Raw genomic sequence first — 25,378 nt, 5'->3', positions numbered from 1 at the left:
GATGAGCCGTTGACGCCTGCACAAAGTTTATGTTCTTTTTAACAAAATAGAAAACAATACTAATGCAATTACTGTGTTTCAGGGAGTTGCTGAAGCGTCATCTTCAATAATATCATCAATGGAAGTCTATGAGGAGCCCGAGGTATGGATCTTGACAGTTCCATCTAACTAGATCAACAATGCGTGAATAATTGTCGTTTGAATGTTCTACACAAAACGTTCATTCGTGTTTTGCTATTGAGATGTACGTGGGTATTGGTCCCCAAGTACATTTTGTGTTTTCAATATTATTATACATACTAATGAAAGTTCTATGTTTCAGGGAGTCGATGGAGCGTCAGTGCGTGATGGATGTGCTTATCATGAAAATATAGTCGTTGCAGCACAAGAGGAAGTGGAGACATGCACACACGAGTCGGAGCAACAGCGTCCTGATGTTGAAGTTCGAGGCAAGAAAGTTTCAAAGAAAAGAAAGCAAAAGAAGGTTAGTGTCCTGGTCACTATATTATGTTGTTTTTCACTGTTAATAGTTCAATACTGTAAGTTGTGTTTAAACTGAACATCCCTTTTCCAATCTGTCCTCTAGTTGCGAGTGGGTGTACGAACTAGATCTACACAGACAGTGAAGCGAACGAGAGATGTTGCTTGTCAAACCTTTTGGCAGGGACTTGAGACTGGAGATGCATCGTGCCAATGGGAAGAATATGAAGTGATTGACAACGGAGCTATACCACCACCAGCCATTGATAGTGAATGTCCTCCTGGTAGTTCGGATGCAGTCGGAGATCAATTCACAGAATCCACACCCGCAAAAACTAAGACCGCGAGAAAGTTGAAGAAATTGTTTTATTCACCCATCGCCGGAGAAGGAACAGATGTTGCAATGGAAGAGAATGAAGTGGACGACAATGAAACACCATCAATATCACTGAACATAGCGGAAGACGATATCAGAGATTCTACCTTTCATGTGAGTGACATGTCCTCAACGTTACAGGCCGAACCAGCTGGGATGCAGAGTGACAGTATAAGGAAAGAGGCCAAATTCATTGTATTCGATAGTTGTTTGATTGATATTATTATTAGGATGAAATGTGGGCATTCGGTTGGTGGGGAAGTATGTGGGGAGCCATTGATTAATGTGACTCGTGCAATTCGAGGCACTAACCTTAAAATACATGCCACCTGTACAAAATATCATCCTTTCTCATGGTCTGCACAACCCATGCTGGGGCAGCTGCCAGCAGGCAATCTACTTTGTGCAGCGACCGCACTTTTTAGTGGTTCAAGTTTTAAAAAGTTAGAGTATTTCTTTCAGTTTGTGGGAATCCATTTCATTGCGAAAACTCAGTTCTACAAATAACAAACCGATTACCTATTTCCAGCCATTAGCGAAACTTGGAGAATGGAAAAAATGTCTATTGATAGTACATTCGCAGGTAAACGGTTCAGGCTAGCCGGTGATGGACAGTGCGACAGCCCAGGATTTTCAGCCAAGTACTGCACCTACCACTTTCAGGACATGGAAAGTAAGAAAACTGTGAGTTCGGTGGTCGTGCAGGTGTCACAAAGTACATCCTCAGTGGCCATGGAGAAAGTTGGCTTTGTAGCATCATTGCAAGAACTACAATCGCGGGGAATGGTGATCGACCTGATAGCCACGGACAGACACGTTTCAATTGCCAAGACAATGAGAGAAGAGTACAAAAATATAAATCACCAATTTGACGTATGGCATCTTGCAAAAACAATCAATAAAAAAATGTCGGCTGCAGGTAAAAAAAAAGATATGCAAGGTATTTCACAGTGGTCCAAGTCAATCAGCAACCATCTTTGGTGGAGCTCAAAAACATGTGGAGGGTCGTTGGAAATTCTACTGGAAAAATGGCGGTCAGTAATGCTACACTGTAGCAACGTTCACCGCTGGACCACAAACCAACATTTCCACAATTGTGAACATGGCCATTTGTCCACAGAGGAGGCACGGAAGAAGAAGTGGTTGATTCCTTCATCACCCACTCACAAAGCCATTGAAAAGATTGTATTTGATAAAACTATAACAAGAGATTTGAGGGGACTCACGGAATTCTGCCACACAGGAGATTTGGAGGTGTTCCACAATATGTGCCTAAAGTACATGCCAAAACGATTGCATTTTGGCATGGAGTGCATGATAAATCGGACTCTTCTAGCGGTCTTGGCACATAACCATAATGTTGGCCGTCAACAAAATAGGACGACCGTAACTTTAGGGACGCTTCGCTACAATAAGGCCTTCACTAAAAGAAGTAAACAATGGGTGACCAAACCAGTGTTTGAGGATATGCAATATGAGCTTATTGAGAGACTTATTGTTGATGTCCTAGATAGGTACATACATGGAGTTGTGAACGAACCTGTGCTGGGGACAACTGCATTGCCACCCAACATTGCCTCTGTTCCATGTCCACCTAAAGCAGAGCTCATTGAGAAATACACATCACGGTTTAAATGATTGTAATTTGATTGTCTGTTCTCTCGAGTCTCCTCATGTCGCAGGCCCATTGAATATGTGTAGCTATGTATTGTGTAAATAAAAGTGATTGCTCAGTGTACATGCAATGTGTCTCTCCACTCTTGCCCCACCCTTCACCGTGCAGTAGTGCAAACCACCCGGGTGTCACCTGTGACTTTGCTCTGGAGTCTCCTCATGTCGCAGGCCCATTGAATATGTGTAGCTATGTATTGTGTAAATAAAAGTGATTGCTCAGTGTACATGCAATGTGTCTCTCCACCCTTGTTCATTTGCGCATTAAATTAAACCAAACAGTAATATAAATAATTTTTCAAAAAATATAGAATGTCTCCGTATTTATGGTTCGCTGGGGCTGCAAATGCACGCAGACAAAATGCAAAGATGGAGTGTAAATTTCAAGTCCTGTGAGATGGCCTTACACTGAATGTAGCTAACTAGGAATGTGTGCTCATTCAAAGTGAAGGTCAGCTGCTTTGATTTTTTGCTCGGGTGCCGGAATGGCCCACGACTCAGTATAAGGTTCTATTGTTATTTGACCTTGACAGGCCGGGACCATCCCGAAAGACTTCTTTTTGGGGGTGTGGTGCAATAACGTAAGAAACGATAATGAATATAATTTCAGAAACGAAAGCCATTTAATGTTCGTTCATTAGAAGAAATAACGTCGGCATAGAAGGAGTGGTATTTCGGGGCTGCCCTACGCACAGACACAATGGAAAATGCAAATATAATGTAAGTAACTCTTTAGATGAGTTTATACCGCAATTTAATTACTATACAGTAGCTTTAAAGACGGGTTAAGTTGTACTTGTTCGTTCTATGTGGCATATTGTTTTGTACCGCGCACTATCTTGAGGAGAACCATCTCCTTTTACGGAAGCACCTCAAAACCTTACTCTTTGCTTCTGCTTTCTCTCTCCCTCTCCCCTGCTACAACTGGCCCACTGTCTGCGACCTCGGTCCTGGGCCCTTCCACTCTCCACCTGCACTGCCTCCCTTTCAACCCCTGCACTGGGGGACTGTCTCAGTATCCTACAGCCCCCCTTCCCAGCACTTGTTCTGCACTTACCTTGCACTCGCCACCAGCTGGCCCTATGTATTTATTATTTTATGCTACTTACCTTGTACTCCACTTCCCCCCTCCCCTTCCCCTTGCACGTTTACCTTCCCCCTACCCCTGCACTTGCGCGATCTGAATGACACCTGGCCTAGTAGGATCGTTGTCTGTCTTCTCCTTGTCCCCCCCCCTCCCTGCCTCACCACGCCTTGAAACACTTGTGTATAGGCGCGTTGCAAATGCCATATTATATCATATCAGTGACGAAGTGGTCCACTGGCGCTCAGGCGGCTCTGAAAAAGGCGGAGGAGAGGGGGTGGGTTACATGGAAATGACGTATAATACCCAGTTGCACTGTCCTAGCTATGAAATAATTTCCCGACCTAATATATAAAATGAATAATTTTAATAAAGATCTGATGGTGAGACTAATTTCATTTTTTATGTTTTTAAAACAGGTACATCCTTCATTATTGTATGTGTCACGAGTACCAGACACCGGCGGATGGCTTTTACAACCGCCAGTTGCTTCTCCGCGTGAACAACGTTACCACCCTGACCATTTTATGGGACGATCGCCAAGTACAAGTATGCCCTTACGCGGTGCTAACGGCTAGATGCAACATACATACCGTTGTGGTGGCCTAGTGCCTCGTTGTTGGAACAGCCATGCGATTATCAGTGCGACCGAAAGAGCCTATTTTATCGTAAACCAACACCCTGTGTACTGCACACGAACATCGCTTGCCTCAAGACGAACTATTTTGGATCGAGAGCAAAGAAAAATGCAAATCGCTGAATATTCTCTAAACATTTGATATCAAATAAATGTACTTTACCAAATTTACAATCTTGCGGTTTGATTTAAAAGTACAGTTTCATATTCCGAATTGTGGCGCGCTGTGTTGTGAGCTGATCTGTGTTGGTTTCCGGGTTCTGTGTGGAGTCGCGTAGAAGACGCCTGGGCGCGTTTGCCTACGCAGCACAGTCACGTCACGGATAGAGGCGGGGAATATGAATGTTTTGATAAAGTCTGTTTCAGGGGCGGGGGATATGATTTAGTGCCGCAAACGCAGGTGAGCCAGGTCGATGGGGGGAAATGATAGGATTATCAGAAAATGGCGGCTGATTTCGAGTGCGTTAATGGACGAAAAGTCGGGTAAGGTCCATAGGAAAGTTTTCTACGATCTACCGATTTATGCTTAAAAACACATGGCCGAACCGTAGGGACAATAAAAAAAAAGTCCCGGAACTATCCTTTAAGCTTTGTAAGCATTTCTTGGTCGAACAACTGAATCCGTTGGCAAGCGGTCAAGGTTGGTTCTTAGGAGGGGAGTGAGCTGGACTGGATTACATGGTAACAGACAATATTACTCTGAATACAGAAATGCGCACACAGAAATATATCGAAATCTATTTTTATAAATCTTACAAGGAAGGTAAAAATGTTGGTGCAGATCACAGGTAGGAAAATTCAGGTTCACAAAATCTTAGGTCTTAGAAAAGACCATTCCTTGGTCTTTACCCTGTAATCTGGGAACCTCACAGTAGGTTATCTTCCATGGCCTGACCATGACCAGTCAATGCTTGGTTTACGGTGGAGGTGAGAGGTCCATGATGGAGGTTCCTGTGTTACAGTTTTACAGTAATGCTTCCCGTGCAGCTGATTAAGGTCTTTGATTTTGAAGGACAGCTTTCGTAGCCACTGGTGAAGCTGGTATGCCACAGAATAGCAGAAATGCTGACGCTCAGGTGTGATGTAGCTATCCGGTTTTTTGGAGGTGCCACTTCAGTGGCAGAAGATAGAGGTGTTGTCTAACAATCTAAATTCAAACGTTACTCTTTCACCTGAATGGCACCATTCACGTTGAAGTGGTAGCTTATATTGGCGGATTGTGTCTATAATAGCAGCAGGTCTTAAACTTTCAAAAAGCATGGATTCTTGGAGGCCCTGCCTAGTCAGTTGAAGAGAGCACCACACTTTGGTCTGTCTCTACAATCTGACGGCCTGGCAGCTACTTAAATGTTGGTGTCCACTTCTTTTCTTCTGGACTCATCTGCATGTGTTACAATTTAAGGGAGTGGACCCTCCGCCTTTAAGGGGAAAACTGAGGCCACATTGACAGTCAAATTCATGTGAACATTCTGGTGGCCACGTATCAGTGGTGGTCACTTCTTTCAAATTCCGAACAGTTTGTTGCAGGCTTTCTCCCGGGATTTGCTTCAGACTTAAATCCCTGTCTCCATTAACACATTGGTGATATAGGGTTTTGGCGCAAATAGGCCTCGCCCTCCTAGACAGAGTGGAGAAATGATCATTTATGGTCAGAATCCGGATGCCACTCTCTTGTAGGAACAATATTTCTGGCTTTTGGGCTCAGTAGTGGTTTTTAATTGGGTTCCTCATTCGAATCACAAATCATTTGCCACCAAGCATTTGAGACCAAAAATCCAGCCATGTAAAGGTAGCCAAACAGGGAAAACAGAGTGCTTGACGTAGACTAAAAGGTTTAGAGCACCTCGGGATGCAGAAAGTGTATTTGTATCTTTGTTGAAGAATCATTTGATGGCTCATCAGGGAAAAATACAGGTAAGTCAGGTAGAAACGATCTAAGTATCACAGTGGCCTTGCAGAAGAGTGGCAGGGTGGGACTTTCAGTCTCACTGCCACAGACTCGAGAACACGCAGCCAAGACATGCCACACTTAACTGAGACCTACTAGTGGGATAGACTGGCGACAAATGGATAAACTATATCCAAATAAAAGAGGCTGAAACATGTCTGGGGCTGCTTGTTGTCTCGTGCAGAAGGGCTGGGACCTAGTGGTTTGGGCTGCACTGCCCCTTTTGGGATTGGACCAAGCCTGATTTACATATGGTCTTTCATATGGTCTTTCCCCTTCCGTAATGGCATTGCAGGCTAAAATAAAGGTGGTCTGGAAGGTTGCCCAGAGAAATGCCAGTGGTTTAGATTCATTTAAAACCTTCCAGCCATCATCTTTCTGTATTGATAATGGGATATCCTACAGAGATGCTCTGTTTTCTGTGGGTTGTAGATTAATTCACTGGATGGGGCTAGAAATAGAGAATATCCAATGAAACCTGGACTAGCTGCTGTGGGTTGGCGCGTGTGCGTCTGGATAATGCTTCGATTGCCCAAGGGACGCGTGTTGCAGGCTTGTGCAAGTTCTATAACAGAAGGTGGCTGTCGGGTTCAGTGTTTGCAGATTTCACCCTCTTCTCGAATGAGGCAAGCTTCATAGTGCTAAGAGGTTGTTGCAGAAGAATAGTAGCATACTGGCTAGGGAATGAATTGATATGATATGACAGTCATAGTGCGCCTATACACACGGTTTTCAAGGTGCGACGAGGCAAGGGAGGGGAACAAAGGGAGGACACGACAGCGAACTTACTAGCCAAGTGACATTGAGATGATTGCAACTGGTACCAGGTAGCAAGCTGGGATGGAAGTGGACCACAGAATGGAGGGCTGATTATAAATGATGTACGGTGAGCAGGTTGGATGTTCCTCGCCTGATTGTCTTATGCTGTGCCTTCACCCACAGCCATATTTGGATCTGACTGAAAGATGTCAATGAGGCAGGTTTTTGCAAACCTAAAGGTGGCCATGCCTACGTTTAAAATGAAATAGGCAGGTCCCCTGGAGACAAAATGCACTAGCAGCTCTTACTCGTCTTCAGCATGCACACAGCACGATAAGAGTTATCGCAGCGAGCCATATTCACGTTGTTCTGTGTCATGCAAGGTGCACACACGCTTTGGCATGCATGATTCATATGATCTGTCTGCCTGTTTGTTGCCTATCCTGTTAAAGCTCTGTAATGCATCCCACTGCCTTTCTGAATCCGGCTGATCTATAAGGAGATCCTGCAGCGAGCTTGTGGTTGAACTCTCCTTGACTGGGGTACTCAAATAATTGTAATTCTATGTTCAATATAAAGATAATTTATTAAGGAAAATGCTTAGGGCCATGTTCGGCTGAATGACACTGATAATGTTTTATGCACAAATATGCTGAGGTCCCAGGCGGTCACTTGATGCCTATCTGGCACTGTAACATCTCTGTTATCCGGCACTAGAGGAATCAGAAGCGCCAGATAACAAAATATGCCAGTTCATTGAATGTGGCCTTTCTCCAAAAGCAAAATGGCAGTAAGAGAGGGGAAATGGCAGATAACAAAGCAAGCAGAAAGTCAATTCTATGTACCAGCAGATAAACCTCTACAATGTGTTGCTCTCTTGCCCAGCACTCCATCCTTTGTAATGCTTCTACTCAAGGCACTGGCAGGTGCTAATGATTTGAGGTTATAGGATAACATGGGGACAAATAACGGAGCTTTTTCTGTACTGTTTTCAGAAGAAATCATTAGAGAGGCAGAGAAAAATATGGTGCCAGAAAGACAATAGAGAGCAAAAGGGGGTGTGTTAGAGCTAGGAGGGGGAACGCAAGAGGGAAAGACAGGAAACATAAAAAAGAGATTATGGAGATGGAGTGGAGAGGGAGAAAGAGGAATTGGGACACTGACCAAGAAATAAAGAGAAATGGAAAGGTTGCAAATATGGAGGGATGAGCGAGACAAGAGAAGAAATGGAGTGACAGTAAAAGAGCACAGAAGGGCACGAGGGGTTGAGACATGAAGAATGCAAAAAAATGCTTAGGGTGTTCAGGGCTTTATGGCATGGAGAGGCAGCTCAAGATGCAGAGACTTATGTCAAATAGAGAAAGGAAAGAGCAGGACAGAAAGAAATAAGGATAGAAGCAAAGATGGGGTGACAAGAGGATGGGAAGGTGGAGGGGAAATATGGGGTATACAAGAGAAGGGGCAAGAGGAGAGACAAAAGAAGACCAAACTTATGGAGGTCAGGCTGGGGCTTAGGGGTGACATTGCCAACTTACGTGTATCTGTCTTGAAAGGGCCAGTGGTCCCATTGTTTTCCACCCGACTATCCCCAGGACACCACACCCTTCATATAAACCCCCAGAATCAGGCAGGATATGTCACGTCTTCCTTTTTTGCTCCTCACATTGTAGGAAATCGCGTGTCCACTCCATAGTCTGTGGCCACCCCCCAAACCAACCGACAAGGTATTTTTCTTGGCCCACAGTTTCTCACTCGCAATTGCACGTAACCATTTATCCAACTGTGGAAGGTCAGTGCCTAAGGGGGGCTTTTTGGGTAGGCCTGGTAGGAAAGCCACCTTCCCATGGACTGTTAATTACAGCCGGGCATTTGGACAAACATTGCAGTCAACACTGACTGCCTGTGCCATAAATTCCGAAGAGGATGTTTCAAATGTAATCCAGTGCAAAATGTCCTGTCTGAAATACATGGAGAGTAAAAAGGTGACTGGACAGGCTGGGCCAGTGGAGGGGGGAGGTGAGATATGTGGTGAGTCAGGTGGTTGGGTCAGGGAGGAGGCAAACTGAAAGGGGAATTGAGGAGGGAGGCGGTGTCGAAGTGAAGAGAGGAGACAGGGAGTGGCAAGGGTTCCAGGGCTATCTCCTGGTTTTGGCACATAGGGAGGGGGAGGGAGAAAAAGCAAGAGCATGGGTTCCTGGTGTGTCCCCCAGAGAGGCAGGGGAGTGACGGGGAGGGTGCAGGGGGGCCATAGTGAGACAATTAATGAAGTTTGCAAATCTCTCCTGGTCAGCTTCGTCTGTATCTTCCAGGATACAGCAACTGGTGTTGATTGGTTTAGATGGGGACAGGGTAGGGCAGGCGGGAGTCCAGTGACTGGGTTTCCCCACAGGCATCAGACGTTATTATGGGTTATTCAGCAAGAAGTGGTGCGGGTTCGCGTTGCTCCCCGTTGGTTGGGGACTTGACTGCTTAGGCAGCCTGGTACAGGAGCACAACATGTTTGATGGGTTCTAAAATCGCAATATCAATAGGTGGCCTCTTTCTGGTGATGAAAGAGTGGGAATAATGAATGGTTTTTGGTAGGTGGCTGAGGGGCCATTGCAGCACCTGGATAGCCCCACTGCCACTGTGGTGCTGCCTTAGTGGTATGCCAGTGGGGATAGCATTCAGGTCACTGTAAGTAGATGCTGAACGTTGAATTGGACAGTTATAGTTATGCCCGGGTTAATTAATCTGCACATTACATGTCAGAGTTCTGTCAGCCTTCCTTGGGCCCTAATGGTTTGATATTTACGCACCAATACACGAGGCGGCACGAAATATGCAAATGATCAATATTATGAAAACGAAAACGCTGTGTTTGATAAGAGGACCTCTGTAAATCTCCACTTCTTTTTTCTCCTACGCAGAGCCTTTTCCTATGTCGTCAAATACAACACGGACATCGTTTTCGACAACTTCTACATCACCACATACTTCAAACAGATTGATGCGCGCCGGTACAAGGCGGTGAGTCTACGGCTTGGCAAATCTACCTCAAATGAGCAGAGGGGTTATTTACAACCCTCCAAGTCACATGAGAATAACGATGGAGTGTTGCCTGTCCTGAAGTCAGTCAGTCATTAAGTCTGCAATTTAAAAACATGATTTCTGTCCCATAACACAAATAAATCAAAGTGGTAGTGCATTAAAAGACAATGGGCTTCGTTACAAGGACGGGGATAGTTGCTGCGACCCCAAAACACTGAATCCACTGCATGACTTCCCAGTGCCACAGGGACATTACAAGTCCCAGGGGAGCGGGACGTCAGGTGGCAGATTCGGTAACTCCCCATTCCCGTGTTTCGTCCTATAGTACTAACGGTGCCACTCGACTCTGCCTACCAGAGCCGATGCACCTGGCGGCGGTCAGACCTGCCGGGCACTACGACCCCTGCAGACAGACTCGTAATGTGGTGGTCCGGAAACAAGGGTGCCGGTAAGCTTACCAGCACACTTGTTTCTGGATCGTCACACTCGGAATGAGGCCCAATGTATCATGTGTTACATTAAAAAAGTAAAACATAAAAAGCACACCTTAAAAAAACATGTTTTGTCAAACAAATTAAACAAATTTGCACCAATGCCCCTACCCATTCGCTCCTTACGATGGATAGTTCAGCCCATGCTATGGGACTTATATAGTACATTCGGCCCTCCAGCAAAAATATTTGTGTGCCCTTGAGGTAGAGGGTCTAAAAGTGGGCGCTATACATACATTATTTGCAAGGGGGTGCCTTGGGGCAATGTGTCCATTATTAGTATGGTATTTAGTAAGCCCGGACCTAGCTTTGAGAAGCAACGGAACGCTTTAAAGAGGTATACACCAATACAGATACATGACTTAGCGCTTTACAGAGGTTTGATACATTACAGTTTCATAATGGAGCACTTTTGAGTGGTAAAAACAGAACATATATACAGCGGGGGGTAGGATACAGAGGGAAACAGAGGAGGGGTAAAACTGTACCGGGTGGCATGGAGAAGGGCGGTGGCATCTAGTGAGTGAGGTTGCGCAAGGGGCGATGTGATAGGTGTTGAGGAGGAGAGACTCCTTAAGAGGTGGGTCTTGAGTTCTTTTCTGAATTGTAGTAGCGTGTGGGGGCGAGACTGATGACGGGGAGGAAATTCCATATTCTTGGGGGTAGGCAGAGAATGCTAGAAGGCTTCTTTTGTAGTCCTTTCCATTTTGCAGCGGCAGATTTCAAGTCTGCACGTGTCCTGGCTTCTGGTTGTGCGCTGTCCGCTGGACATGCAGAGTTTCTCTGTGAAGGCTGGGTAACTTGAGGGAGACTGCCTTATAGATGATGCAGCAAGACTTGAAGGTGATTCGTGCATGCAGTGGGAGCCAGTAAAGGTTGATGAGGGCCGGGTGATGTGGTCATATTTGCATAGCCCCTCGATGAGGCATGCAGCTGCGTGCAGGACACTTCTCAGGGGCACAAGGGAGGATGACAGGAGGGTTTCAAGGCATGCATTGTCCCCATCCAGGTGACATAGGACCAGTGCTTGAACGGTGGAGGACACTTCTCAGGGGCACAAGGGAGGATGACAGGAGGGTTTCAAGGAGTGCATTGTCCCCATCCAGGTGGCATAGGACCAGTGCTTGAACGGTGGATCTAAAGCTCTCTGAGTTTTCCTAGCTATGTGCGTCTTGAAGGAGGAGTGTTTGATGATGTGGATCGAGGGACTTGGCGCAGGCGGTGAGCTTTGGTGTGAAGCCCTCAGAGTTCATGGTTGATTGCCAGATCTGTATGTCTGGGTGTTCAGTGTTGTTGGTGAGTCTAAGAGGCTAATCGCATATTCCCCTGCAGTCACCTAAAGCAGGTTAGTTCTCGGAAAAGCAGCTTGTGGGCATGTATCTTGCCTCCAATGCATTGAATTGAGTTCTATAGAATATGCCTACGAACAAAAACTTTACTGTCCCTGAAAGAAGCCATGTGACAAAAGGTGTTGCCTTACTCCACTGGGCTAAGGCTGGATGTCCTCGTTTAGAGGGATGATGTTAAAGTTAATGTTAAAAGATATTTGTGCCGTCTATCACCACCAAAGCAATGATGTGCTATTGGCGGCCTCAGCCCTGTGGGTCCCTTAGCTGGGCCTGGGGTGTTTTATGGTCGAGAGTCGTCGTGTACTGTTGAGCGAGTCTATGTGTGTTTTGTTTTGTTGTTGCAGTGTAGTGAAGTTTGTGCGGATTATTGTGCTGTAGGCTTGTGGTTGTGTCTGGTTAGAGTTTGGGAGGTGTATGCAGGGGGGTGAAATTGTTAGTGGATTGGTTAATTGGCATTGCTGTCCCGACGTGCAGCGCTGAATTTCCGTGTTCTGTCCAGGTGGGGGTGTGGGAGCATTTCTGCATATCTGTCATGATCTGGGCCGTCCGATACTCACAGTCCCTTTCACATATGGCCTCCATTCCCATTCATAACCTTACCCAAGTTCGGCCTCGGCCACCTACGTGACTGTCAGGGTCCGGCTTGAACGAATTCCACAGGAGCTGATGCTGGCCCCACAGACCCTCACTAGGAGTTCACCTCTCAACCCTAAAGTAAAGCTGAGCTGAGAACCCCAAGAAAGGGAAAGGGGAATTTGGATAAATAACAACGGAGACACTGCAGCCCTGCAACCGTCTGGTAGGCTCTGGTATCTGTAGTAAACAAATACACTTAGTTACTTATACATTAGTGTTGACTTCTTATCTTAAATTATTTTGGAAACAACTCTAACTTCTTTACCTCTTAAACCTCTGTTTAAGACTTAGAGGTTAATTATCGGCATGGAGTATAAAACAATTGTAGTACTTTAGAGCATATTGTCACTAGCCATTCAAGTCTCTTTAGAATCCTAAGTAATGACTCTTGCAAGCAGTTCACTGACTTAGATATTCTTGTTTGCTCCTTAAGAACATTACACTCTATGAGATTTGAGTTTTAAATGCTTTTAAAAACAATGCAGTCTTTTCTAAGAAGTATTGAATTCTTTTTGCGTGAAGGTTATTTTAAATGAAACTCGTTAACTTTCTTGAATGCTGCTGCTCCTGCTTCTGCGTGTGAATCTTTCCTTTTTACAAGTGCGAACGTTTTGGGATGAACATGTGAATTCACAAGACGTGAAAATTGTCCTTGCGCTGAAAAAATCACATGCGCACCGTATTAAAGAGAAAACACGTACACGTGCTAAAAAGCACACGCGCACCTTAACTAATTCACGTACGCATGTAAAACGTGCATGCAATTAAAAATCACACGCGCACCGTAATGAAGAGAAAACACGTACAAGTGCTAAAAGCACACGCGCACCTTAACTAATTCACGTACGCGTTTAAAACATGCACGCAATGAAAAATCACATGCAACGTAAAAATGGACCTGCGCTCTATCGCAACCAAACACAAGCTGTCGTACGCAATGTCACTAACGCGAAAATTATACACGCGCTAAAAACAACTCGCGCTCTGTAAAAATGGGCTCGCGCTCTATCGCTCTGCATACCCGTGCGCTCCCATAACGACGTTGCTGAAGTCACGAGGCCTTGCGCGTGCGCTAAACAGTCTTGAAACACTTTCCATGTAATTTATAACCTTAAAACTTGCGCGCACAGTCTTTACACTTGTCTGCTTACTGTATTTAAACTGTAAACGTTCTTTCTCTCAGTTAATTTTAAACTTCTTAACACTTCAACTTCTTATTAGAAAAGTGGAAATTCTCTGAGAAAATCTTTAAGCTTTAAAAAGAACGATCCCACCTGAGGTCTTCTTGTTCACTCTGGCTCAGCAAACAATTCTCTTACTTCTGTGGTAAATCTTCTGAACTCTGAAAGGCCTTACTTAAGGAGCTTAACAAATGTACAACCAGCCACTGAATTTCCTTGGATGAAAGGCAGTTTAGAATCTTGCTCACTTCCCCAGAATCCAACCCATTATCCTTTCAGCCAATCAGACAAACCAAACATAGCATTGTTCCTTAAACCAATCAAATTAAGTTTCTTTCTCTCCATCTTAACTTGGGCTACCACAATGTTAATTCTATGTACATACTCTTTCAGGTCACTACTCTAGCCAGCCCTGACAGTACCCCCTCTTCAAAGCCCTGTCCCAGGGCCTGGCTTAGTAGGGAATTTTCTGTGAAATTGTTTTACCAATTGAGGGGCATGCACATCTGCCTGATCTTCCCAAGATCTTTCTTCAGGCCCATATCCCTTCCAATCAATTAGATACTGCACGGTACCTCTAACAAACCTGGAATCTAAAATGTCCTTAACTTCAAACTCTTCTTCATTTTCCTCTGTAAAAACTGCTGATGGTGGTTTTCCTAATCTAGTTCCTAACACACAAGGATTCACTGAACTGACATGAAATTTAGGATGACTTTTAATACTGGGGGGTCATTCCAACCTGATTGCCACTGGATTGATTATTTTTTCCATTTCAAATGGACCAATAAATTTCGGACTAAATTGAGTTCTTCCCTTTAGACGTAGATTTTTTGTGGACAACCAAACTTTTTGACCCACCTGATAATGTGGCGCATTTTGACGTTTTCTATAAGCAAAGGTCTTGAACCTTAATTTACTTTTCTTCAAAACCTCCTTAGCTTTCACTAAACCATCTCTAATACAAGTCAAACGATGCTCAACCTCAGGATTGGACTACTCAGATGGTAACACTTCTTTCAAAAAACGTGGATGAAAACCAAAATTACTGTAAAAAGGAGAATAACTAGTAGAATCCTTGACAGAGTTATTATAACTAAACTCTGCCAACCAAAGAAGATCTACCCAGCTCTTTTTTCCCTGCCAAAAAGATCTAATATATTTCTCTAATTCCTGATTTACTCATTCTGTCTGGCCATTGGTTTGTGGATGATAACCTGAAGAAAGTTTTATCTCAATCCCCAACTCTTTACAGAAAGCTCGCCAAAACTTAGAAATTAATTGAGACCCTCGATCTGATACAATTTGTGTTGGCAATCCATGCAGTCGCACCACGTCTTGCAAAAAACTCTTTGCCAGATTCCTTGCAGAGGCCTCACCTTTCATGGGAATGAAATGCCCAGCTTTGGTCAATAAATCCACAACTACTAATACTGTAGTGTAACCTTGATCTTTAGGAAGATCTACAATATAATCCATAGAGATGGTAAACCAAGGACTAGGGGGTACTGGTAATGGATTAAGTAATCCAGATGGATTTCTTCCTCCTGACATCACTCGAGCACAGACTTCACATGTTTTCACATAGTCTTCTATATCTTGTTTCATCTCTTTCCACCAGAACTTCCTTTCCACCAATTCAATGGTTTTGCGAATTCCAGGATGACCCACCAACTCAGATTCATGACATTCTTGCATAATTTCTTTTTGTAGTTCTTCACTTGGAAGGTAAATTTTAGAATTGACAAATGGGAATCCATTAATTAAATGTCTTTCGGAATCTTCCGCTAGCCAAGATTGCATCGCCTCCTCCGGTAATTCCCTTCGAATTTTCTCAAGAAACAAATTCTCTTTCTTAGTAGTACTTAAAATAAATCTATCTCCTGCAATCACGGGCTCTGGTAATAACTGATTTTCTACTTCTTCTGAAGAACCTTGTCGAGATAAAGCGTCCACTTTACCGTTAAACCGCCCTGGTTTGAATGTTATCACAAAATCGTATTCCGAGAAGAAAAGCGACCACCTAAATTGTCGCGGTGATAATGTTCAAGCAGATTTTAAAAACAGAAGATTCATATGGTTGGTTAAAACAGTTACCGTAAATCTTGCTCCTAACAGATAATGCCTCCATTCTTGAAATTCTTTCTTAATCGGCAGGAGTTCTCTATCAGTAATCGTGTAGTTCATCTCGGCTGGAAGCAACTTCTTGGATAGATATGCCACAGGATGCAATTGCCCAGTTTCAGGATGCCTTTGAGAAAGTACTGCTCCAATTGCAATATTAGAAGCATCTGCTTCTACAAAAAATGGTTGGGAAAGATCTGGGTGCAATAAGATTGAACATGATGTGAAACAATTCTTCAGTTGTTTAAAAGTCTGATCAGCTTCATCCTTCCACTCAAATTTCATTCCTTTCTTCAATAATTTGGTGATAGGAGAAACAGTTTGAGAGAAATATTTAATGAATCTCCTGTAAAAGTTCACAAAACCCAGGAAACTTTGAATATCCTTGACACAAGTTGAAATTGGCCATTGTTCTACTGCTTTAATTTTCTTCATGTCCATTTCCAAACCCTTAGGAGAAATAATAAAGCCCAAAAATTCCACTTCCAAGGTATGGAATTGGCTCTTTTCTAACTTGGCAAATAATGTATTCTCCCTTAGTCGTTGTAAAACTTTCTTGACATGTTCTTCATGCTGCAGTAGATCCTTAGAATAAATGAGAATGTCATCAATGTATACTACCACAAAAAAGTCAATAAAATCTCTCAAAACTTCATTTATAAAGTATTGAAAGGCTTCGGGGGCGTTGCACAAACTGAATGGCATTACTTGATATTCGAAAAGACCAAATTTTGTTCGGAATGCCGTTTTCCATTCATCACCTTGACATACCCGCACCAAATGGTATGCACCACGAAGATCTAATTTGGTAAACACTGAAGCTCCTTGAATCTGGTCCAACATTACAGAGATTAAAGGCAGTGGATATCTATTTTTGATGGTTATCTTATTCAAGGCCCTATAATCTATACATGTTCGTAAAGTACCTTCTTTCTTTGGAACAACAAATAGTGGAGAAACTGTTGGTGACTGCGAGTGTCTGATGAACCCCTTAGCCAGATTTTCTTGGATGTAATCTTTCAAATGCTGATTCTCTTTCTCAGTCAAGGCATAGATGCGACTGCAAGGAATGTGGGCTCCTGGTTCTAAATCAATCTTACAATCGTATTCTCGATGAGGAGGCAATTCATTAGCTTCCTTTTCACTAAACACATCATTAAATTCTTGATAACACTCTGGTAATTCTCCAATTACTACCCCTATAGAATATTCTATGGCTCCCAATTTCAACAAGCCTTCCACAACTTCCGAACAACTACGAGAAACATCTTCTTCAACTTCTTCCTTACAACAGTTTGTAACACAAAAAGAAGAATCCAATTTCACAACCCTCCTACCCCAATCAATTTGAGGGTTATGGTACGTCAACCAAGGCATTCCCAAAATGATCTTCAACTGTGGAGTATCTATTAACTCAAACACAATTTCCTCCCAGTGTCCTCCAATCTCCATCCCCAATGGAATTGTTTCATGTGTAATTAAACCAGATGTAAGTTGAGACCCATCCACTGCTCTCATTTGCTCTGGTATATTTTTTACAATGTAAGGCACATTCATTTCTTTAACCACATTCCAATCCATGAAGTTACCAGTGGCTCCAGAATCTATCACTACAGGACCACTTCCCTTAAGTTCCTCTTTAATATACAAGGATACATTCAATGTAATATGTGGTACCGCAGCTTGGATAGTATTTGCACTTGTTTGTTTCTGGAACTGCTAGTAGATGAAGAGGTCTTTGGACACAAAGGGCAATTTCCAACAAAATGTCCTGATCTACCACAATATAAACATAATTTGTTCTGTCTTCGCCTAGCCTTCTCCTCCTTAGTTAAAGGACCTCTCACCTTATTTACTCTCTCTGCATTCCCAGTTCTCAATTCTTTATTTACAAACTCAAATCTTCCTTTATCTACTCTAGGGAAAATTCTGGGTTGCTCAACTCCTCCTCTTTTACGCTCAGCCTTGCGTTCTCCTAATCTATAATCAATTTGTATGACTAGATCAATTAACTCTTCACATGTAGCGGGTCTATTCACTATTGTAGCTAAAGCATCTTTTAACTCCTCTCTGAAACCTCTATAAAACAAAGATGATTGCTTCTGTTCTGGCCAATTGCTCTCTAGTATTAAAGATCTAAACTGTGTGATGTAAGACACTAAATCTTTAGTTCCCTGTTTTAATTCTAATATTTCTATATCAACTTCTTGAGAAAACTGTCGTCTGTCAAACATTTTTCTAAATTCTAACTTAAAAGCAAACAAGTTCTTCAGTATTGGATTCTCTTGACCAACTAATAACACAGACCAAGTCGCCGCCTCACCAGTAAGGTTAGACAGCATAAAAGCTATTTTAGCAGCATCTGTATTAAAAGCTTCAGGTCTACAAAGGAAATGAAGCTCACACTACGTAAGAAAAATTTGGCATTTCCTGGCATCTCCTCCAAAACGCTCTGGAGGTGCTAAAGGAATTGGACTTATAGGTACCTTTAAGCTCTCCCTACTTCTCTCCTGAAAACTAGTTCCTTCACCCACATCTTATTAACACTGGGAATTCTCTACTAGGGCTCTCTGGAACTATAGTCTCCAAAGAAATGTCCTCACCCCTACGGGTAACCTTAGAATTTAATTCTTCAAACTTGACTTGTAGTTCCTGGTTCTCTTTTCGTACTGCCCTCATCTCCTCCTTTAACTCTGAAAACATGTCCCTAATGGAACTTGCTAATGCTTCTGTGGGATCCATATCAGCTCAGGTGGAAAACATTATCGTGGGCCTTTCATCCTGTCAGGGTCCGGCTTGAACAAATTCCACAGGAGCTGACGCTGGCCCCAGAGACCCTCACTAGGTGTTCACCTCTCAACCCTAAAGTAAAGCTGAGCTGAGAACCCCAAGAAAGGGAAAGGGGAATTTGGATAAAATAACAACGGAGACACTGCAGCCCTGCAACCGTCTGGTAGGCTCTGGTATCTGTAGTAAACAAATACACTTAGTTACTTATACATTAGTGTTGACTTCTTATCTTAAATTATTTTGTAAACAACACTAACTTCTTTACCTCTTAAACCTCTGTTTAAGACTCAGAGGTTAATTATCTGCGTGGAGTATAAAACAATTGTAGTACTTTAGAGCATATTGTCACTAGCCATTCAAGTCTCTTTAGAATCCTAGGTAATGACTCTTGCAAGCAGTTCACTGACTTAGATATTCTTGTTTGCTCCTTAAGAACATTAAATTCTATGAGATTTGAGTTTCAAATGCTTTTAAAAACAATGCAGTCTTTTCTAAGAAGTATTGAATTCCTTTTGCATGAAGGTTATTTTAAATGAAACTCGTTAACTTTCTTGAATGCTGCTGCTCCTGCTTCTGCGTGTGAATCTTTCATTTTTACAAGTGCAAACGTTTTGGGATGAACACGCAAATTCACAAGACGTGAAAATTGTCCTTGTGCTGAAAAAATCACACGCGCACCGTATTAAAGAGAAAACGCATACACGCGCTAAAAAGCATCCGTGCACCTTAACTAATTCACGTACGCGTGTAAAACGTGCACGCGATTAAAAATCACACGCGCACCGCAATAAAGAGAAAACACGTACACGCACTAAAAGCACACGCGCACCTTAACTAATTCACGTAAGCGTGTAAAACATGCACGCGATGAAAAATCACACCCGACGTAAAAATGGACTCGCGCTCTATCGCAACCAAACACAAGCTGTCGTACGCAACGTCACTCACGTGAAAATTGTACACGCGCCAGAAACAACTCACGCTCTGTAAAAATGGGCTTGCGCTCTATCGCTCTGCATACCCGCACGCTCCCATAACGACGTTGCTGAAGTCACGAGGCCTTGCACGCGCGCTAAACAGTCTTGAAACACTTTCCATGTAATTTATAACCTTAAAACTTGTGCGCAGTCTTCACACTTGTCTGCTTACTGTATTTAAACTGTAAACGTTCTTTCTCTCAGTTAATTTAAACTTCTTAACACTTTAACTTCTTATTAGAAAAGTGGAAATTCTCTGAGAAAATCTTTAAGCTTTAAAAAGAACGATCCCACCTGAGGTCTTCTTGTTCACTCTGGCTCAGCAAACAATTCTCTTACTTCTCTGGTAAATCTTCTGAACTCTGGAAGGCCTTACTTAAGGAGCTTAACAAATGTACAACCAGCCACTGAATTTCTTTGGATGAAAGGCAGTTTAGAATCTTGCTCACCTCCCCAGAATCCAACCCATTATCCTTTCAGCCAATCAGACAAACCAAACATAGCATTGTTCCTTAAACCAATCAAATTAAGTTTCTTTCTCTCCATCTTAACTTGGGCTACAACAATGTTAATTCTATGTACATACTCTTTCAGATCACTACTCTAGCCAGCCCTGACAGTGACACCTGTTGGTATATGGGACAGGCATATGTGCATCTCTTGAAATCTGGCCCAGAGAGCATTCCCAATTTAGTCGGTGCGCGGCATTGACTAGTCAAGGCTACTCCATCCATATGTGGCGTGTGGTGGCATTCATCATCTTATTCAGTTGTTTTTGCAGCAATGTTGATGAGCAACACTCTAATCTTCACTGGGTGAAAGAGGGTATAAAGTGTAGGCCCTGACTCCACGGGAGAAGGTGAGTAGTCCTGAAGCATTTGACCTAGGCACCTTAAAACATAGCCACTAAAAGAAGGTGAGTACTAAGGAAGGTCTGTCTTACCAGCAGATTATTCGGCAGAGGAGGTTAGCCTTTAGGCAGCTTGCTTGCTAGCAGATGTCCTACCTTTATTGACTTGGAAGTACACCCTAAGGTAAAGGGCTCGAAAACTGACATGTTATCTCCACAGCACAAAAAGGTTGAGTACCATGGGAGAAAGCAGACTCTCTCCCCTCGAGGGAACAAGGATGTGAGGCATGGGAAGACCATCTACTGGATGATGAGTAATCTGCACTGAGAGAAGGAGTCCTGGGGAAGGCGGCCTATGAGCAGAGTCTTTACTGCCACTCAACAAAGAAGCTGAGTTCTGGTACAAGGGGCCAGTGAGGTTATCTGCCATCTTAACTGAGAAGACAGTGGGCCTCATTACGTGTTTGGAGGTAGCCATGCCCTTAATGAGGGCATTGCTACCCCCAAACCCGGGTCCCGCAAAAGGGGACTTACCTTGGAATGTGTAAAGAAAATGATTGCTCTGGTGGACACCCAACTTCTATTGGGAAAGGAGGTGAATCCTGGAGCATCTGATCTACATGTAGAGACCCTAACTTCATAGAAGCAAGGCGGTTGGTCACGGGGCGCAAAGGGGGGAGGTCCATCTCAAGAAGTAGAGAGGGTATTGGTATTAACAGGATTCTCCAGTCCTTAGATGCATCTACCTTTTCTTAACTGTTTTCTGGCATTGGTAAAAAATCAAAAACACTTTGAATTGAAGAAAACAATGTTTCTTTCATTTGGACTTTCATTCCTCTCAGGGGCATCACTGTGCATATACATTTCGTCTCTCTCGCTAGTACCATCTTACAATCCATTTTCTTGCCACTCGAGAGGTACAAGAACCTCCTTCATCTAGTTTGCTTACCTTCAGGTGCTTTTAGTTCCTCTTTTAAAAAGCTGTTTTCATTTATTTTGTTTTTTGGTCCCTGTTGGGTGCTTTCTTATGTGGAGGGGTCTGTTTTCATGGAAACTTGGACACGTGGTGGCTGCTAACTGTATTTGCACACGCTGACCAATGTATTTTTTCCTCAATATTTGTCTGCCTTTTCCTCACAATCTGCCTGTAGGATCAGGGTAGTGTGAACTTTCAGGCATTCTGCATATGGGAGGAAGACAAAGTGACTGATAATCTTCTGCTTGGTTCACGTTTAGTATATCTCGTCCCTTGTTCTGTGTGCGCCCTGAGGCCTTCGGGCATGTTGGTGCATTCTAAAAATAAATAAATAAATCATAGGAGTGGAAGGACAAATAGGGCTATGTGTCCCAGGGGAGACTCACCTGCTCAGGGTCTTTTGTGCCATATTAGGGGGAGAGTGCAACTACACAAGGCTTCTTTGGCAAGGGGGAGGGGGTGAAGTTAGAGGTCCACTATCGAGAAGCCTTGCATAAAAGGCTCCACAACCACTTATGAGGGCATGCGGAGGCCTGGGCTGAGAAGCACTGATGCTATTATGAAAGGGGCTAGGGCCACACTAGGACTCGGTGGCTTCCAGGTTGGGTTGGTGGACTGTAGACTCACTGGCTTCCAGCACTGGCTTCGGGTGCTTCGGAATTACTGTTTTGTGAGGCCACCGCATTGGGTTGACTGCCATGCTGTGGGGAAGAGAGGCCCCCATGGGAGAAACGTACTTGCTGCGGGGGATGATGCTACCATGGGAGTGGCTGGTTCACTTTGGAGTTGAGTCACCATCGGACTCACTGGTAGAGAGAACATTTTGGACTCAGTCACTGGCTTGAAGTGGGATTCGGGGGCCTTTTAAGAGTCACTAACTTTCAATTGTGGTAGATGAATTGCACAGAGTGGTCACTACAGTAAGTTACAGTGTTCCTCTGGAAGTCACTGGCTTCCAAAGGGTGCTGGAGGTCCCCCTGCACCTTTCCAGCCTTCCAGTAGGGGTGTAAGGACCCACGTCAGAGTCACTGGTTTGAAATGGTGCAGATAGACCCACTAGGACTCACTGGCTTTCAGTAATGGCTGAGCGGTGTTGTGTTATTAAGGATCTTGCAGTGTAGGTGTCGTGTCTGTGGGATCACCTTGGTCTCACAGACAACTTGTGAGCTTGTGTTGATAATACCCTCTTTTTGGCTTTTTACAGGGGAAGCGGATCTTGCTGCCCTTGAAGAAAGGCGAGGCTGTGGACTACGTCTTCCCCTTCCAGATCCGTATCGCCCGAATGGAGTTGAAGAAGATGGTGAGGAAGATTGCGTTGCAGAAGCAGCATCTGACCCCACTCAGGAACGACAGGGCACCGAAAACTCATCCCAGTGTCCAGCATTATCAATATGTGCTGTATTGGGGTTTTGTGGCTGTCTCCGCTGCATTTTGTTCATCAGATTGTTTCCCTCACAGGGACAAGAGGTCCCATGGCTCCTTTATTGTCAGTTGAACAAAGATGCAGAAGCTTCCTGGTGGGCACCAGTAGAAGCTGGGAGACTTTCTGAGAGGCTGGACTATTTAAAAATTCAGTAAGGCCTGAGAAAGAACCTTTTCAAATTCAACAAGACCGGAAAAAGAGCCAGTCACATGCCCGCTCCTGCAGTCACCTATAAGAGATTATTAATATTCTTCCACTGCTACATTAAACCTAATCACATTCCAACAAGGCTTTTGCGCGAACCTCAAAATGGTAACTATTTTTGCTATTTAAAAAAACAGCTGTTTCCGAGATATCAGTGCTAACTTTACCCCAATCCGGATACTGTGATGTACTGGAGGCAATACACACCTGATCAGTGTACAATTCTATAACGTAACAGAGCTAACAACAGCTTAATCCAATCACAAATCTATAATTGATCGGAAATATAAAAGCAATCTAACTACAATTTTATAATCTCTCATTGCCAATGGTAGTGTCTAATGCATGGCTGCTATTTCAAATGTGCTCCATTCATGCCCAAATAATGCAACCCAAACACAATTCAATTAGTTAATACACAATAGGTACATCTATGATTGTACAAGAACTAATACACATGTAATCCAACCACAATGCTTTAACATATTGGATCTTATACACAATCCGTTCATGACTGTTTGAAGTACCAAAACTAATACAAATATAAAGCTATCACAGTCCTATAAGCTAATACACAATTAACACATTGGAAAAGAACTAATACAAATGTAATCCAAACATAATTCTAACAGATGTTGGGGCAAATACAAAATTAATCTGTTCATCATTGTTGAAAGTACCAGAACTAATATAAATCGAATCCATTCACAATTCTATGATATACTCGGGTATTTGTGGCCTAGTAAGCCAATGGTTGTTGGCTCCAGTGGGCTTGCTGTGCCTTTTGGCTTCTGTTCTCCTCAGCATGTCTCTGTCACTATTCAGAGACCAGCCGAGGAGCCGAAAGGCACAGAAAGTCCACCGTAGCCAACATCCATAGGATTACTAAGCCACAAATACCTGAGGCCGATCTTCAATTACCCAACAGAGCCAAGGAATCCAGCTCTGCCATTGCTAATGGGATTGTCCAATTTGCAGGCCATAAACCCATCAACCATGGGCAGCCAAGAATTAATTTAGCCTTGAGGAAGACACTTAAGGGTCGAAACATGTGTCGGCTGACCTACCTAAATCACTGATCAAATCCTTTACAAGAAAACTAGAAAAACATTGTGTACCTCATTATCAGTGCAAGAATGATGGGTCCAACCCTTTCCAACTAAAATACACCTCATCTCTCTAATCTCTCAAACACTCTCTGAGTCTGTGTCTGTGTGGGACAAATGTCTATGTGGTCCCTGTTCTCTGTACCTGGTTGGGATGTCTGTTCTTTTAGTCCTATTTGTCCCTCACCGCTTACAAGTTAGTAGTGCGTCGGCTGTACTCTTGTACTCCACCCCTCTCTGCAACGTTGGTAAATATCACCCTTGCTTTTGAGTTTGGTAAATAGGGAGGTATGCGGTATCCTGCCCCCTTATCCCTGTGTAAGTCTTAGGGCCTCATTACAAATGAGGCGGAACGGGTTAACAGGCTCTGCTAAAGGAGGCGGACCCGTTAAACCCGTTCCGCCTCATGACAAGCTCCCCTCGCGGGACCCGGTAAGGAACGCCTGGTCAAACCAGGCGTCCTTACCGGGTCCCGCGAGGGGAGGAGGGAGCAAACAACAGGCCACTCGTAATTGGACCATTGTTTGCTCCCTCTCCCATTCCCATTGAGCCCTATTGGGGCTCAAATGGGAATGGGGAAGGTCCGGGCCCGGGTTCCTGGAGGGAGGAATTACCGGGCCCTCCGAACTCGGAATGGCCCGGTAATTCCCCATTCAGGGAACCCGGACCCGATTTTGGCGTCAGCCATGCCCCCAATAGCGGCATGGCTACAGCCAAAGTCGTAATGAGGTCCTTAGTTTTGAATATGTTGGTACAAAGGGTGGTGTGTAGTGTCTTGTATTCCTTCCCAAGCCTGTAAATGTGATGTCAGAGTGACTTTTGAAATGCATGCCCGAATAAAGGAACCTGACCCGCCTGAGCCACGGACCTTCAATTACTACAGCGTTCCATGGTGAAAGTAACCACAAAAGAATGCTTGTGACCTCTTCACTGATGCAAGCCGTTGCTTACCACAATTCGAGAACACACATTTCTGTCTGAAGTATTTTTTTGTAATGCCCACCACCTGCGGGCCTCGCCCTAGAGATAGTGGGCCTCATTACAACTAGTGCGGAATGGTTTTAACGGCGCCGGTAATGGTGCCGGGGCTGTTAAACCCACTCCGCACTATTACGAGGTTCCCATCGCGGGACCCGGATCGGACGCCTGGTAAAACCAGGTGTCCTTTCCGGGTCCCGCGAGGGGAAGAGGGAGGTAATAATGGGCCAGATGTAATCTGCCCGTTATTACCTCCCTCCCCATTCCCATTGAGCCCTATGGGGGCTCAATGGGAATGGGGATGGGTT

General features: G+C 43.9%; 1 protein-coding gene across 1 annotated transcript in view; it reads left to right on the top strand.

The window, feature by feature from the left end:
• LOC138507837 (E3 ubiquitin-protein ligase DCST1-like) overlaps positions 1-25,378 on the top strand; it is a 484,214-nt gene that overhangs the window by 338,800 nt on the left and 120,036 nt on the right. The window contains exons 9-10 of the mRNA XM_069625446.1: positions 9,865-9,964; positions 22,564-22,659. Of these exons, the coding sequence (XP_069481547.1) occupies positions 9,865-9,964; positions 22,564-22,659 (196 nt within the window). The remainder of the gene's footprint in view (positions 1-9,864; positions 9,965-22,563; positions 22,660-25,378) is intronic.

Source organism: Ambystoma mexicanum, chromosome 1p, assembly GCF_040938575.1.
Source record: "Ambystoma mexicanum isolate Mex_15411 chromosome 1p, UKY_AmexF1_1, whole genome shotgun sequence".
NCBI lineage: Eukaryota > Metazoa > Chordata > Amphibia > Caudata > Ambystomatidae > Ambystoma > Ambystoma mexicanum.
This window is presented reverse-complemented; position numbering and strand designations above follow the sequence as displayed.